Raw genomic sequence first — 16,467 nt, 5'->3', positions numbered from 1 at the left:
GAGCAGGCATGGAAGATCTTTAAGGAAGAGAATAAAGCTCACAACTTCCCTGGTGGCTCAGATGGTAAAGAAGCTGCCCACAATTTAGGATTCCTGGGTTCAGTCCCTGGGTCAGGGAGATACCCTGGAGTGGGAAATGGCAACCCACTCCAGTATTCTTGCCTGGAGAATTCTGTGGACAGAGGAGCCTGGTGTGTGGGGTCACAAGGAGTCAGACACTCCTGAGTGACTAACACTTTCTTTTTCAAAGAAAAGCACACCTGTTGGAAGCAGTAATAAGATAGTAATACTGACGGTCCTAATAGGCGCAAACATAGAGGGCTCACTGTGCACCAAGAAGTGTTCTGAGTGTTTTATAAAGTGAAGGCTCTATCCTCATCACTGCCATTTTACAGATGAATAAACTACCCTGAGTCATGTAGTAGCCAATGTTGGAGCAGGTATTTGAACCCAGACTGGCTCTAGAGCTAGGAGCATTTATTTTCTTTTTCAAAAATATTTATTTATTTATTTGACTTCGCCACATCTTAGCTGTGGCACACTCCTAGTTGGGGCTTGTGGGGTTGAGGATTGAGTTTGGGCCCCTGCATCGGGAGCTCAGAGTCTTAGCCACTGAACCAACAGGAAAGTCCCCAGGTATGTTGTTTCTTATGGCACAAAATTGCATATTTTTTTTTGGCGGGGGGGAGAGGAGGATTAAAGAGGAGGGTATCAGGATTGTAGGTAATTGTTTAATGAGTACTAGATAGATTTTTGTCTGACCCCTTTTCAAGGGACAAAGTAACATCAGTCACACCACAGCACTGTTTATATTTTCTTATTTTCTTAGGACCAACAGATACTCTGGCATGTCAGACATGTGATCTCTGTGTATTGAAAAGTTGGTCTCATAGTTGTCTTGATGCCTGTCTGCTCAGCTCAGGCTCCCTCACCTGGCTAAAGAAACAGTCCAAAGGCATTTGAGGCCATGCTATGCTCTTGTGCTCAGTCACTCAGTTATGTCCAACTCTGCAACCCCATGGACTGTAGCCCTCCAGGCTCCTCTGTCCATGGGATTTCCCAGGCAAGAATACTGGAGCAGGGTTGCCATTTCCTACTCCAGGGGATCTTCCCCGCCCAGGGATCAAATCCATGTCTTGTGTCTCCTGCATTGGCAGGTGGAATCTTTACCACTGCGCCACCTGGGAAGAACTTGATGCCATGGGGCAGCCTGTTAAGAACAGTTAAATGATCCCAGTAATGGCCTCATGTTCTTTGCAAGCTCCTAAGAGCGCCGAAGAATTGATGCTTTTGAACTGTGATGTTGGAGAAGACTCTAGAGAATCCCTTGGACTGCAAGGAGATCCAACCAGTCCATTCTAAACGAGATCAGCCCTGGGTGTTCTTTGGAAGGAATGATGCTAAAGCTGAAACTCCAGTACTTTGGCCACCTCATGCGAAGAGTTGACTCACTGGAAAAGACTCTGATGCTGGGAGGGATTGGGAGCAGGAGGAAAAGGGGATGACAGAGGATGAGGTGGCTGGATGGCATCACCGACTCGATGGACATGAGTTTGAATGAACTCCGGGAGTTGGTGATGGACAGGGAGGCCTGGCTTGCTGCTATTCATGGGGTTGCAAAGAGTCGGACACGACTGAGTGACTGAACTGAACTGAACTGAATCCTAAGAGAGAAGAGTCACACCCACTCTGCTCTGCACATCAAGGCAGGCAGGTGGGTGGGAATATGAGCAGTGGACTCAATTAGAGCATTGAGACACAAAAGATTTTCTGTCTAACAGATAGTTTGCCAGAAGATTAAACTGATCACTGCATCCCATCCCTCAAACTATCTGGTAGGTCATGCTGGGAATAGGACTGTCCAATTAAATGTCTTATCATCCCTCTCAAACTGTGACATCATTAACCAGGTTTACAAAGGGGTCAGTACTATGGAAACTTCTTGGCAGGGCCTTTGCTCCAGGCCACGAGGGGGCTTACAAAATACCAATTAAGTTTTGCATTTTACTGTAAATGTTTCCACCAATATTAAACAATAACCTTATGAGCTTTCCCAGACCTGTTATACTCTGGACTTTCAGCAACTGAAGAGTATACAGATTGCAAATGTAATTATGACATTTGGCTTCTGTTCATAGCCTTAGACAAGGATCCTTCAGGTTGTACCTGAGACAGTCTTCTGTCATGTGATATTGAAGCATCACTTAAACTTTGTTCTGTCATGAATTATTGGTTGGTAGTTTTAAAAAAAATGGGATGCAGTGATCAGTTTAATCTTCTGCCTGCCTTGATGTGCATGTCTTATGTATGTCTCACTATTAGCATTGATTTTGGTATTTTCTTCTTTAGGCTTCTTATTTTTTTCGTAACAGCTGTGTTGAGATATAATTCATATACAGTGCAATGTATCCATTTAAAGTATACGATTCAATGGTATCTAGTGTATTCACAGAGTTGTGAAACTATCATCACAGTCAATTTTAGAACGCTTCCATCACCCCAGAAAGAAAGCCTATACCCCTCAGCAGTTACTCCCCAATCTCCCTACAACTTCCCCTGGTCCTGGACAACCACCAATCTATGCTCCGTATCTACAAAATTGTGTATTCTAGACATTTCATTTAAATGGAATCATACAATATGTGGTCTCTGCTATCTGACTTCTTCCACTGAGCCTTATGCTCTCAAGATTCATTCACATGATAGCATGTTTCAGTACTTCATTTCCTTTTAATGGCTACATAGTATTCCACTGTGTGGCTAGACCCTCTTTTGTTTATCCATTCATCAGCTGACGGGCATTTTGGTTGTTTTCACCTTTTGTTTATTAGGAATAATACTGCCATGGGCATCTGTGTATAAATTTTTATGTGATCAGGATTGCCTTTTTTCTTTTGACTATATGCAAATGGGAATGAGAAGGTGTTTTTTGGGGGAGGGAGGGGTGTTAATCTCTTGTTGATCCAACACATAGGCTTGGGTTTGTACATCAGCCTTACATTTCTAATACCAAATCACTCCTCTCCAGCTTTGGTTTCTTCCTTATTACAAAGGGAAGATAAGAGAATCAACCTTTAGGGTTGTTAGGAAAACAAAAATAAAGTGTGTGTGTGTGCGCTCAGTTGCTCAGTTGTTTCTGACTCTTTATGACCTGATGGACTATAGCCTGCCAGGCTCCTCTGTCCATGGGATTCTCCAGGCAAGAATACTGAAGTAGGTTGCCCTTTCTTCCTCCAGGGGATCTTCCCGACTCAGGGATCAAACTCACATCTCCTATAATTCCTGCATTGAGGTAGATCATTGAGCAACCAGGGAAGCCCAAACATGAAATAACTCATGTTAAATTTTTAACACAGCCCTAGACACAACCTTGGTCAGAGATACATGTCATTATTGTTGCATGATGGTAAGATGGAGCAGGGTAGGTAGGGTGGGATGCGGGGAGGTGGGGAACACTCAGAAAATAGTGGGCTACTACTAACTCATCATGCATGCACTTATGTTTTAATTTTTTTCAGAACAGTCCTTCCCTACTGGCTGCCTTCCAGATCCAAGATGGACTCTATTTTAGAATCCACTCACCCCGCTGATGCTATAACCAGGGTCGGCGTACATCACGATTGGCAGGACCCGCTCGTGTTTGGCAAAATGGAAGCGTTCTGGAAATTCCTCCTTCTTATAGACATTGAGGTGAGGATGAGCGTTCTTCAGCGCTTGGTAAACAGCTTCCTCTTGCCCTGGTTTGGGCAGAAGCATCCCAAAGCCGCCGTAGTCCACAATGTCAAACTGGACCAAGTCCTTGAAGCTGATGTAGTTTCTCAGGAGGATCTCGGTGATGTTGGGTTTCTTTTTCATGGTGGTCATGCCGTGGTCTGACGTGATGATGACATTGAGGTGCTCAGTCAAGCTGTGCCTCCCAATGGCTTCCAGCAGGTACCCGATGGTTCTGTCGATTTGCTGAATCATTGCCCTCCTATTCTCTGTGTCAGGTCCGTAGAGGTGTCCCACGCTATCTGGCTCTCCATAGTACAGGGTCACGAAGTCAAAATCTTCCTTGGTGAACCAGTTCATGACGATGTCGATGTTCTGTCTCCACTCTGTCTCGTTGCCATTTGGGTGGGTGTGTGACTCCACCAGGGACCGCTGGACAGCCTCCCCTTGGTACTTGGCGCCTCCCCCGGGATAGTGGAATGATGCTGTTTTCCTCCCCTGCGAGTGCAAGAATAAAAGCCTGTTAGAGCTGTTTCTTCTGTCTTTCTCATCATATGCAAAGCCCAACATGTTGGCAGCCCTGCCCCAGTCCAGAAACATGCATAGAAAACATGTGGGCTTTGGAGGCAGATGGGATTGGGCTTCATTCCTGACATCACCAGGATCTCCTGGAATCTAAAACACTGATAATTGGAAGACGTGCCTTTATTGGAGAAGGCAATGGCACCTCACTCCAGTACTCTTGCCTGGAAAATCCCATGGACGGAGGAGCCTGGTGGGCTGCAGTCCATGGGGTCGCTAAGAGTCGGACACGACTGAGCGACTTCACTTTCACGCATTGGAGAAGGAAATGGCAACCATCTCCAGTGTTCTTGCCTGGAGAATCCCAGGGACGGGGGAGCCTGGTGGGCTGCCATCTATGGGGTCGCATAGAGTTGGACACGACTGAAGCCACTTAGCAGCAGCAGTGAAGAAAAATGCTGCCAGTGAAACCGCTGACACTTCAGTGACTGGAAGATGTGTTCCAATTGGGGATGGCAAAATAAAAAATAAAAAAGTTCCTTGGATTGGAGGAGAAATGGTACTTTCTAAACTGGCGGTGGTGAGTGAGTTCTTTAATCTCGTAGTGCTTCAGTGTTTCTACCTGTAAAATGCCAAGAAGCTGATGGGGACTTTTTTGAGGATTAATACAGATAGCTTTAAGATAAAGTGTTGGGCATTGTGTTTTGGCCCTTGGCAGGCACTCTTTTCATTGCCTCTAGACCTAACAAGCCACCACAAGCCTTCCCCAGTGTGTCCAGTGTGTGCAGTGGGCAGTTAATATATTTGCCTGCCCAGTGCCCACTCCACCATCTGCAGGTTTGGAGCATCTGACATCCCCTGGAGGCTCTCCTCCCTGCTCTTGCTCCATGCCTGGTTTGGGGTGTGTTGGTCCCACATCAGGCTCCAGAGGTGGGCTGTGGCTCTGGGCTGGCCAGTCAGGGGACACTGTGTCCCCTGGCCACAGCAGTTGGTTGAGCCTTGGGCCCATGTCCCAGCCAGAGCCAACAAGATGAGATCTGCGGACTCCCTCTGGGGTTGTTAGAGATGAAAGAATTTGCCTAGCTGTTCCCATCTCTAATGTTTATAGACTCTGGGGTATTTGCAAAAGCGAAGGTTGTCATCTTATTCCCTGTGCAGATGTCTGCTTGATGCCGGACCCAGAGGCAGACAACAGAGCAGTTAAAGGTGTGCTTATTGCTGGGTTGCCTGGGTTTATCTTTTCTCTTTCATTTGGATGTGTGTTGCCAAAACACTCTCCACCTCTGTCTCCTCATCTGTAAAGTGGGGATGTTAATGCCACCTCATGGGGTGGTTGCAGGGACTAAATGCACGTGGAGCACATTGGTAAGCGTTCAGTGAGCTCAGCTTTTGTCTTTCCTGGAGAGGAACAAAGAGCATTGGGCCCAACCGCACGATCAGGTAGAGGAGTGATGATTATTTCCTCCAGTTTCTGTCTCTTCAGGGGCATTGAAGGTGGAACTGAAATGTGCCTGTAGACCCCCGGGTTGGAGTCTGCAGAAGGAAGCTGAGATTGGAGGCTCTGGTCATGGAAGGAATGGCTGCAGCAGGGAGCATGGGATTCCTCACGTCCGAGGAAGGTGGTGGGTCATCCATGAAATTCTGCTGAATCTTGCAAGGCCTGACCAGAGCCTGGGGTTGCTGCTTGACCTGAAACTGTTGTCAGTGGCCCAGCCACCTTCAACCTCTCTGTCACACTGCGGGAAACCAGGCAAGGCACTAGATTACAGCCGACAGAAGAGCCTTGGCCTCCTTAAAAGCCTCCTTAAAAGCCGTCATGGGAGGAGCTGCTTGTCTCTTCCCTCTCCTTGTCTCCAGTGGGTAAACTGGGGAAAGAGGGGTGGGGTGGGGGCTTGAGAGAGTGGACCATGGGTCACGCTCCTTCTTTCCCAGGCATCTGGGGCCACCAGAGAGTCTGTGGTGGGGTAGGGAGCGTGCTGGGGATCAGAGCTTTGACTCAGATCTGAGATGAAGGTTTTACCATGAGCAGAACTGAGTCTTCAGACTGAAAATGAGGCTGTGTTAGCAACACAAGTAATTTCAAAGTCATGAAAATATTAAGCGATAATACTCCTCAGCAGAAAGGTGTTTTTTTTTGGATAAAGCCTGGTAAAATTGTTAGGAAAATAAAATAATTTTATGTACACTCACCAACGAGTTAACAGTAAGATGGACCCATATCACTAAATATGTTGTTGTAAAGCAGCTCCTTGACCAGGACTGGGCACATACTAGGCACTTGATAAATTTCTGGTTCCATAAATGACTGACCTGCTTATTTGGGGAGCAACTACTTTTCTTCATCCTGGCTGTTAACTTGAGGGCTGTTCTGTGACTCTTCTTGTATTACCCAAGATTTGGATATTCTGAAAAACTCTCTACAGTTCAATGGCTTTAGTAGAGCCAAGAGAGGGTACTGGCGTAATGGTGTCAATTTGGTATAGGGAATAAATTATGGGATGAACTGTGGGGTATTAGCACCTGGGTCATGGCTATGTGGCATACGACTGGGTATAAAAGTATAATCAAGTGTAATGCCAAACTTACCATGTACCATTTGAGAGAAAGAGGCAGGTAAGCTATTTGGAAGTTGTAGGGGATGCTGTTGGGGCCCCATCCAGATCCCCTTATTGGGCTTGTGCACCCGCATCCATTTCTGTGGGGGTGCTGCTAATGTCTCACTGTTCCTCCATGTTTTGGAAAAATCCTGTTGCCAAGTGGCCAGACCTGCCTCACCTGAGTAGGTAGCCTATACTGGTCTTTTATCCTCAGCAGCCCACGGCTAGTGACCAGCAGCAGGACATAAAGCCAGCTCCCTGGCTTCAGGGTGGGATAACATGGGGTGCAATTCATGTTCCTGTGCTCCTGGGGGATCAGGCTGAAGCTGGTGTCCAGCAGAGGGCACATCTCACTTAGCTCATTCTCCTGCCACGTCAGTTTTCCTTACTCCCGTCTCCTGAGAGCTCTCTCTCCATATGTTACATGCACTGCGTCCCTGCCTCAGGCTCTGGTTTTAGGAAGCTTGACCCAAGACAGAAGTCCTAACACTAAACGCTTTGCACAGTTCCAGAAGTTCTTCTGTCCATAGCTGTAGGTGAAATATTGTCCCTTCTGCCCTCCAGCGTTCATTTCCTATTTTGGGATCCGGTTTTATGTTCTCTAAAGCACTTTCCCCAACCTGAAATTACCTTAATTTGCTTGCTTTGAAAACTATCTAATTCCCTCCTCTAGAAAGTGTGGCTGTTTTTGTTGAATGCATTTTTCCTGGGACCTAGGACAGGCCTGGCTCAGACTTAAGTGCTGACTGCTGATTAAGTGCATGCTGCATGAATGCATGAATCACATCTCCTTTTAGGGGCAGAAAACCTACCTTCTTCTCTCTTGATTAACTTATGGAAATAGTTTCAAAAATACTTTCTCTTTTGGGTTCTAGTGTCTTATTTGTAACCTCTACAGGTAACACATTTTCCTTTCTGATAATAGCATTTCTATGGTTGCTTTAACTTGCAAATCCTCTAATATTTATTTATTGCATTTCTGATTGGCATTAGACATAATTCTCAGTTTTTAGCGATGGTAGTTTGTTTAACTCTAAGTGTAAATTGACTTTGCTCTCAAGTATGGATTGATTGGAAGGATGAAACTTCCAACATTTTGTAGAACACAGTTTGGCTATTTTATTATTTAGAATAAGCTGACATTGACATTGTGAGGGACTTAGGCAGCACTGCATATTAGTTAAGTTCCTAGGTATTTGCCTGTTAAATCTCAGATGTTCCCGACTTAAAATTGTGTTCTCGTGCTATATTCTTAACACATATTCTTTCTTTAAAGGTATCCAAGCTGTGGTCTTAGGAAGCTATGGTTTTTATCGCTTGGTCCCATAGAAATTTTAGGATTTATGATGCTTTGTGAAATGAGCTCCAGAGAGAAATATATATGTGAGCATGTGTATACACACACATACATACACACACACTTGACTCTGTTTATTTGGGATCTACGATAATCAAAAGTGCTATTTTCAACAAATACTTCTGAGAAACAATCTGAGCACTTAATTGGATGCAAAAGAGTGGGTATTTACTATTCTACCCTTTAATTAGCATAATCAGTGTTTCCAGAAGCAATAGCAATTGGAAAATCACTAGTTTTATTAGGTGCATTATTCTTCCTTAGTGTACTATTGCATCAGTGTGGCTATTACTCTTAAGCTGCTGCTTTAAAACAAGAGTTGATACTTCTTAGGGCAAAGCCTGAGTGTTGGCTTTTGTATAGAATCTACAGAACTCTTCGGGGCTTCCCTGGTGGCTCAGACAGTAAAGAATCTGCCTGCAATGCAGGAGACCTGGGTTCGATCCCTGGGTCGGGAAGATCCCCTGGAAAAGGAAATGGCTACCCACTCCAGTATTCTTGTCTAGAGAATTCTATGAACAGAGGAACCTGGCAGACTATAGGCCATAGGGTCACAAAGAGTTGGACGAGACTGAGCAACAAACACTTAACAGAACTCTTCAGAACCAATCATTAGTGAAAGAGTTTCAGTTTGGTTTTGTGTTTTGTCTTGTCTCTTCTTTTAGTGGACGGAATTAATGTCACCAAGATGTATAGGTTTTATAAAGGCCCCTGAAATGTTCATCCCATTGTACTTTGGTGGATAGTATGTTTAGTGGTTTAGGGAAAGGAGTTAGTTACACATTCTTGGGAATGACTGAGTGGAAAGAGATGGACTCCATGTATTGGGCTGGCCAGAAAATTTGGGTTTTTCTGTAATAGCTTATGGAAAAACCCAAACAAAGTTTTTGACCAATCCAATATTTGAAACCATAAGTTGGTTCTGAGTGTTTTCATCATTCTTCTGTGTTCTGGAGGCGTCACTGAACAGAAGGAATAGAGAGGGCCAAGAGTCTGTGTTTTAACCCTCCCACGCCCTTTTGGAGGTCGGAGTATTATTCTTAGAACCTTTATGATGTGTGATGGAGACACAATTTGTACCAGTACTGGGATGCATTATGTTGCTATTAATGCTCTTCTAAGCAAAAACTGCTGGCACCCTCTTTCTCACAGCTTTTCCAAGTTTGGAAGCTTTTGTCTAGGAGATCTGGCTGACACTGAGAACCTTAGCTGCCCTCCCCACCGTCTCTCCAAATCCCCTCCTGGTGGCAGCCTACCGCGGTCCTGTTACAGACTCTTGGCAGACATGAGTATCTCACCCACACCATTTCACATCTTAATACTCTCTCTGTCTCTTCCATAAGAGGAGAAACATGCCCCTAGGTTTTCATGGCTTCCCAGGTGGTACAGTGGTAAAGAACCCACCTGCAATGCAGGAGACCTGGGTTCCATCCCTGGGTCAGGAAGATCCCCTGGAGAAGGGAAGGGCAACCCACTCCAGTATTCTTGCCTGGAGAATCCCATGGACAGAGGAGCCCGGTGGACTACAGCCATGCATGGGGTTGCAAAGAGTCGGACACAGCTGAGTAACTAACACTTTCACCTTCCTGGGTCTCACAGCCATAGCTGCCTGCCTTTCTCTGAGAATTAGGACTTCTGAACTTGGTGAAATACCTTAGTCATTGATCAGGTTCAGTTATCCCAGGAGCTTGTTTAAAATCCCAGCCTGCTCTCTGGAACTTCCCCGGTGGTCCAGTGGTTAACACTTTGTGTTCCCAGTGCCGGAGGAGCTGGGTTCGATCTCTGGTCAGGGAGCTAGATCCAGCATGCTGCAACTAAAGATCCCGCATACTTCAACACAGATCCTGCACATGGCAGTGAAGATCACGCATGCTGCAACTAAGACCCTGCTGCTGCTGCTGCTAAGTCGCTTCAGTCGTGTCTGACTCTGTGCGACACCATAGATGGCAGCCCACCAGGCTCCTCCATCCCTGGGATTCTCCAGGCAAGAACACTGGAGTGGGTTGCCATCTCCTTCTCCAATGCATGAAAGTGAAAAGGGAAAGTGAAGTTGCTCAGTCGTGTCCAACTCTTAGCGACCCCATGGACTGCAGCCCACCAGACTCCTCCGTCCATGGGATTTTCCAGGCAAGAGTACTGGAGTGGGGTGCCATTGCCTTCTCTGCAACTAAGACCCAGTGCAGGCCAAAAAAAAGTCCCAACTTGCTTTCAGTGGAGCCTCTCCATTCATAGCCTGACCGTTAGGGAAGTCCCGATGGTGTGAGGATACCCTCGTGGACTGTGGAGATTGGATGCAAAGGTGGTTGAGAATCCCATCTCATAGGCATCATCTGCCAAGAGACACTGATTCTTATGAATCTTGATGGACTCTGGCAGCGTTAGTGTCACTGAAGAAAAACATTTTAGTCCTATTAAAGGTGAATGCATCAGTATCCACAGAGCCTACCTGGAAGAGACTCAGAAGAAGGATGGATTTTCCCAGTGATGGATACAGGGTGGGTCACCTTCCTGCAACCCCACCTGGCAATGCAAATGTGCCCACCCCATGGCATTTGGCATTTGTCACCCTGTTTTGGCAGGGGCGGTTGCTGACCTGGGACCACAGGTTTGCTCTGATTACAGGAGATTTTTGAGCCAGCTCCTCAGGGAATTGGCTGAATGGCCCTTCCTGGGCAGGATGAGATACACCAACTTGACATTTGCTTGCCAAATAAGTGGTGTGTTGTCAGCTGCCTGGCCCTGCACCAGATCCTCATTTTGCACAACCACTTATGAATTCAGCAAAGAGGAAAAGCACTCTGATTATGAATTGAGCAGGAGGAAAAAAGTCCTGCAAATAAATGACAAGGAGACAAGAACCATGCATAAGAAAGTGCCAGGAAGGGAGAATGCCACCAGAAGCCTCATGCCAGTGAACAAATTCTGTAGTGAGCGAGGCTCTGGGTTTTGAGTAGTGAATTAATCAGGGCTTTACAGACATTCTTAGCAGCCTGGCAGATATAAGAATCACTCTGAAGTCCATGACTAAATGCTTTGGCCACAGAATAAATATTATGTCATGGTTAGCGTTAAAGAGTTGCTGAACCCAGAGTGAGTTCTAATCCCAGCCCTGCCTCTCACTAGTTTTGTGACTTTGAGAAGTTATGGTGTCACTTGGTGCCTCAGTTTACTCATCTGTTAAAGGGGCATAACCTTAGCACCACCTCAGGGTTGTGATAAATTAATATTCGTAAAGCACTTAAATCAGTCGCTGGCACATAGTGAGTGTTATGGATGTTATTTTTATTAAAAGGACAGAGTTTATTTGCATGGTCTAGTCCTCAAAATTTAAAAATGTGATAGATTGGGGAAGGAGCTGCTGCTGCTGCTGCTTCTGTTAAGTCGATTCAGTCATGTCCGACTCTGTGCAACCCCACAGACGGCAGCCCACCAGGCTCCTGCATCCCTGGGATTCTCCAGGCAAGAACACTGGAGTGGGTTGCCATTTCCTTCTCCAATGCATGAAAGTGAAAAGTGAAAGTGAAGTCGCTCAGTCGTTTCCGACTCTTCGAGACCCCATGGACTGCAGCCCACCAGGCTCCTCTGTCCATGGGATTTTCCAGGCAAGAGTACTGGAGTGGGGTGCCATTGCCTTCTCTGGGGAAGGAAACTAGGGCACAACAAATAGGAGAAAATGAACCTGAGGTAGAGAAGGGTCATGGCCAGCCTCCTGTGATTCTTCTAGAGCTGTGTTGTCCCGTATGGGAGTCCCACTTGTGTAGTATCTAGATTTAAATTGAAACTAATGAAAATGAAACACAACTAAATATTCAGTCCCTCAGTCTCACTCGCCACATTTCAAGGGCTCAATTACCACCCGTGGCTTCCACATTGGACCATGCAGAATAGAACATGTCCATCATCACAGAATGTTCTGTTGGATAGTCTTGACCTAAAGCTCTAGTGACCAGCTGAAGTCCTGCTAAAGTGCCTCAGCTTCCATTCATAACAGTGACTGATCATTTCGGGCAGTGAGCACTAAGCAACTCACGTGTGTTATCACAGTTAATCCTCCCAATGAGCCTGTGAAGCACGAACTCTGACAACCCTCATTTTAAGGGTGGGAGCAAATGAAGCAAAGAGCAGAGGTCATTGCCCGAGGTGAGGCTGCGGGAGAAGGGTGGGGCTGGCTGGATCCTGCTCTGGGAGTCAGAGTCCGAAGCCTGTGTTCTGAGCTGCTGCAGTCACACCCCTTTGCCAAGTAGCATGCACAGCGTAGGCTGGGAGCACAGAGAGGAAGGGTCAGGACTCAGGGAAGCTTGGAGCCAAGGCTGGTATCTTGGGGGAAGAGAAGAAGGATCTGTTCTGAAGTGATGACTTTGGAAGCTGACAGAGAAAACACAAAACTGGCAATAGGCTTGGGGCTTGGAGTTCAAAGTACAACTGATTTTTGCCTTTTCGAAGCAATAGTGAATGGGTGCTGGGATATTACTACTTTCAAGTGAATGTTCTCATTAGAGCTTTTCATGCATTGAGTGGTCAGCTTCACTCCTAAGGGCTTTCATGCCTAAGCCAGAGGCAAGAGAAGAGATATTTATTAAAGAGTGGCTGGGTCCAGACCCTATGAGCCCTGAAGGTACAGTTGAGATCAAGCCGACTCTGCCCTCATGGGGACTTATCCATCCATAACAGCTAAAGCTTGCTGAGATGTGCATAAAGTACACATTATATTTAATCCTTACACCAACTCCATTAAATGAGCACATTATCATGATGCCTGTGCCACATTTAGGGAAACAGGTGCTTAGAGATAAGACCTTTGCTCAAGACCACACAGTTTCTAAGCCCCTCACCCCACAACATGCCTAGGAATGAGAGGTGATGTCCCAGGAAGTCAGCCCAGGGTTTCTGGCAATACCTGTCTCTGGGCTGTGATCCAGAGGGGGAGAACGCCATTGTCCCACCACTCAGTCTTGTTCTGTGTGGTCTTGAAGGAGTACTTCCACAGTGTTTCTGTGTTGAACATCATGTTGTGAATGACTCCGTGATCTTCGATCCAGCGACCTTGGAGGTGAATAAAGGAGGGAAGTTATCGGTAAGTTCTATGAATGTTGCTGCCATGGGTGTCCACGTGTTCTTAAGATGGCCCCTCCCAACATCCTTCCAGTTGGCCTACTTAATCCGAGGGCTGACCCTCTGGGCTTCAGACTTGTTTTTCTGGGGTGCAAACATTGGCAGCCACAAAGGAAGGGTCATTATATCTCAGACCTGCCAGATTGGATCTGCTTCCTGGAACAGACCTCACAGTCCTGGGGGAAGTTGGTGTTGGCTGTGGAAGCTGATGAGGGCGGTGGGAAGCCGGGCACAGGAAGGCCAAGTTCCTCAGGTTATTCTGTGTCCAGAAGCTAAGAGTCTGGGATTAGGACACTTCCTGTGGGATGGCTTTCCTCATTGGCTTGTGATGACCTGGAATATCCAGTGGACTTGAGTCTATGCAAACATCCCAGGGTTTCTCCCAGGATTCCCACAGGCTTGGCTGTTTGAGGGAACCAAGGATTTAATTTTTTTGGTTTGTTTAAAAAAAAATTTTTTTTTTTTTTGGGCCACATGGCATGTGGGATCTTAGTTTCCTGACCAGAAATTGGACCCATGCCCCCTGCATTGGAAGCACGGAGTCTTAACCACTGAACCACCAGGGAAGTCCCAGGAAGGGTTTCTAGACATGTCAGTAGATGAAGGCAGACTTATTTCTCTCTGTTTAAGGGAGGAAGGCTGGAGAAGGAAATGGCAACCCACTCCAGTATTCTTGCCTGGAGAATCCCACGGACAGAGGAGCCTGGTGGGCTACAGTCCATGGGGTCGAAAAGAGTCGGACAAGACTGAGCGACTAACACACACACACAAGGGAGGAAGGCAGGTACTGGGGAATGTGAGTAAGCTAGGTTGTTGTTGAACACATAGGAACTGAACCAGATGTGGGGAAAAAACCCTGTGATGTTACATTGTACTGGGGAAAAAGGGACTGCACGTGAGGGTCAGTCTAAAGTGGAGCTGAAAGGTTCAAGGGGAGAGCTGAGGGTCCACGCCCCTCTCCTCCTGGGACGATGAAGCCTCTGGGTAACCCTGCTGATCATGAAACAGTGACGATTCCTCCACGTCCACAGTAAGAAGGACCGTCTGTGACTGGGACTTGTGGTCATGGGCACAGAGAAGGGAAATGCTCTCTGCTGGGTTAGAGTCATTGCCAGACTGCTGCTGCTGCTGCTGCTAAGTCGCTTCAGTCGTGTCCGACTGTGTGACCCTGTAGATGGCAGCCCACCAGGCTCCTCCGTCCCTGGGATTCTCCAGGCAAGAATACTGGAGTGGGTTGCCATTTCCTTCTCCCACTGCCAGACTGCTGATGGGTACAGTCCCCCTAGGGTGGCCAAGACCAAGGCTTTCAATGGGGAAGAAGCAAAACTAGTTGTGGCTTTATCGTTTCTGCCTTGCAGGCAGGCCTGAGAGCCAGCCAGGCGTGGGGTCACCAGAAGTAAGTTGTGCTGCTGCCAGGGACTGGGGCCTGGAGGTGTCAAGATTCCTGGTCAGGGATCAGGTCAGACAATTGACAGGTGAAGAGCATGGACTTCGAATCCATGAGAGCTCGGTTCCCCTCCTGACTTGGCGTCTGAACTTGCTGTGTGCACGTGAACAAGCCTTGATTTGCATGTGTAACAGGGGTAGGGTCTGTGTGAGGGAATCATGGCTCACATTCACCATCACGCCAAAGAGCAATGCACTTTGGGAACATTAGCTCATGTGAAGCTCCCAATAGCCCTGCAAGGTGGGAACTGTTATATCCCTGATTAAAGCTTTCACTCTTTGCTGGAAATGGAGCACAGAGTTTGTTCAAGGTCATGTGGCAGAGCTGGGGGTGGAACCTGCGAGGTTTAATTACAACTCCCTGCTCCCCTGACCCCCAGGTAAAATTCACATAAAGCGCTAGCGGTAAAGAAGCTGCCTGCCAGTGCAGGAGACATAAGAGTCATGAAGTTGATCCCGGGGTCGAATTCTTCCCGGATCGGGAAGATCTCCTGGAGGAGGACATGGCAACCCATTCCAGTATTCTTGCCTGGAGAATCCCATGGACAGAGGAGCCTGGTGGGTTACAGTCCATGGGGTTGCAAAGAATCTGACACAACTGAAATGACTTAGCATCGGCAGCAGTGACATAAAACTAACCATTAACATTTTAAAGTGACCAATTCTGCAGCATTTCGTGCATTCACGATGTTGTGCAACCAGGACCTCTTTCTAGTTCTAGTACATTTCATCACCCCAGAAAGGGACTCTGCCTATTAGCAGTCACTCTGCAGTGCTCCACTCCACACCTCCTGGTGGCCACTAATCTGCTTTCTATCTCTGTGGATTTACTTATTCTGGACATGTCATAGACATGGACTCATTCAGTATGTGGTGTTTTGTGTCTGGCTTCTTTCACTGAGCTTCATGTTTCCTGGCTTCATCTCCTTGGTAGCATGGATGTATACTCCATTCCTTTTTATGGCTGCATAATATTCCATTGTCTCGATAGACCAGACATCCATCCATCAGTTGGTAGACATTTGGGTTGTTTCCACTTTCTGGCTGCTGTGAATAATGCTGCTGTGAACATTCATGTACAAGTATCTGTTTGAGTCCCTGCTCTCAATTTTCTTGGGTAAATACCTAGGAGTACAATTGCTGGGTCATATGGTAACTCTATGTTTAACTTTTTGAGGAACTACTAAGCTATTTTCCACAGTGGCTGTATCATTTTACTTTGCCGTTAGCAATGTTCAACACTTTTCCTCTTTTTGATTATGTCCAGCCTAGCAGGTGTGAGTAACTCACTGTGGTTCTGAAATGCATTTCCGAATGCCTGATGATGTTGAGCTTTGCAGCCTGTGAATCCCGTGAGTGAGAGTACTCTGTTAGGAGCAGGTAGAGGTCGCATGGGCAAGAACCTTTGGAGCCTCACAAATAAATAATGGAAGCCTTCTGAAATCTACCAGGAGCCCTCTTGTTACAGCTTCCTGACGACTGAGCCATGTCATTGCAGCAGATGACATGGAAGCACAGACATAGACACCCAGGGAGCTCTCCTTTGCCTTTATTTTTTTAAAAAACCTATAATATCCTGAATCCTGTTCTATGTGACTCTCTTCACCCAGGAAAGAGCAAATCATGTGGAATTACGAATGCCCACCATTTCACCCATTCTAGTGTTTCTCCATGGTATTGACTACCATCAACATTCGAATCAATTGAGTTGCTTGTTAAAAA

At 46.6% G+C, this 16,467-nt stretch overlaps 1 protein-coding gene across 1 annotated transcript in view; it reads right to left on the bottom strand.

Annotated features, from left to right (window-relative positions):
* LOC113883391 (ectonucleotide pyrophosphatase/phosphodiesterase family member 7-like) overlaps positions 1 to 16,467 on the bottom strand; it is a 38,132-nt gene that overhangs the window by 6,070 nt on the left and 15,595 nt on the right. The window contains exons 2-3 of the mRNA XM_027527061.1: positions 13,085 to 13,230; positions 3,583 to 4,209 (exon numbers count right to left, since the gene is read on the bottom strand). Coding sequence (XP_027382862.1) covers positions 3,583 to 4,209; positions 13,085 to 13,230 — 773 coding nt within the window. The remainder of the gene's footprint in view (positions 1 to 3,582; positions 4,210 to 13,084; positions 13,231 to 16,467) is intronic.

This window comes from Bos indicus x Bos taurus, chromosome 25 (genome assembly GCF_003369695.1).
Source record: "Bos indicus x Bos taurus breed Angus x Brahman F1 hybrid chromosome 25, Bos_hybrid_MaternalHap_v2.0, whole genome shotgun sequence".
Classification (NCBI taxonomy): domain Eukaryota; kingdom Metazoa; phylum Chordata; class Mammalia; order Artiodactyla; family Bovidae; genus Bos; species Bos indicus x Bos taurus.
The sequence above is the reverse complement of the archived record's forward strand: the minus strand, read 5'-3'. Positions and strand labels throughout refer to the sequence as shown.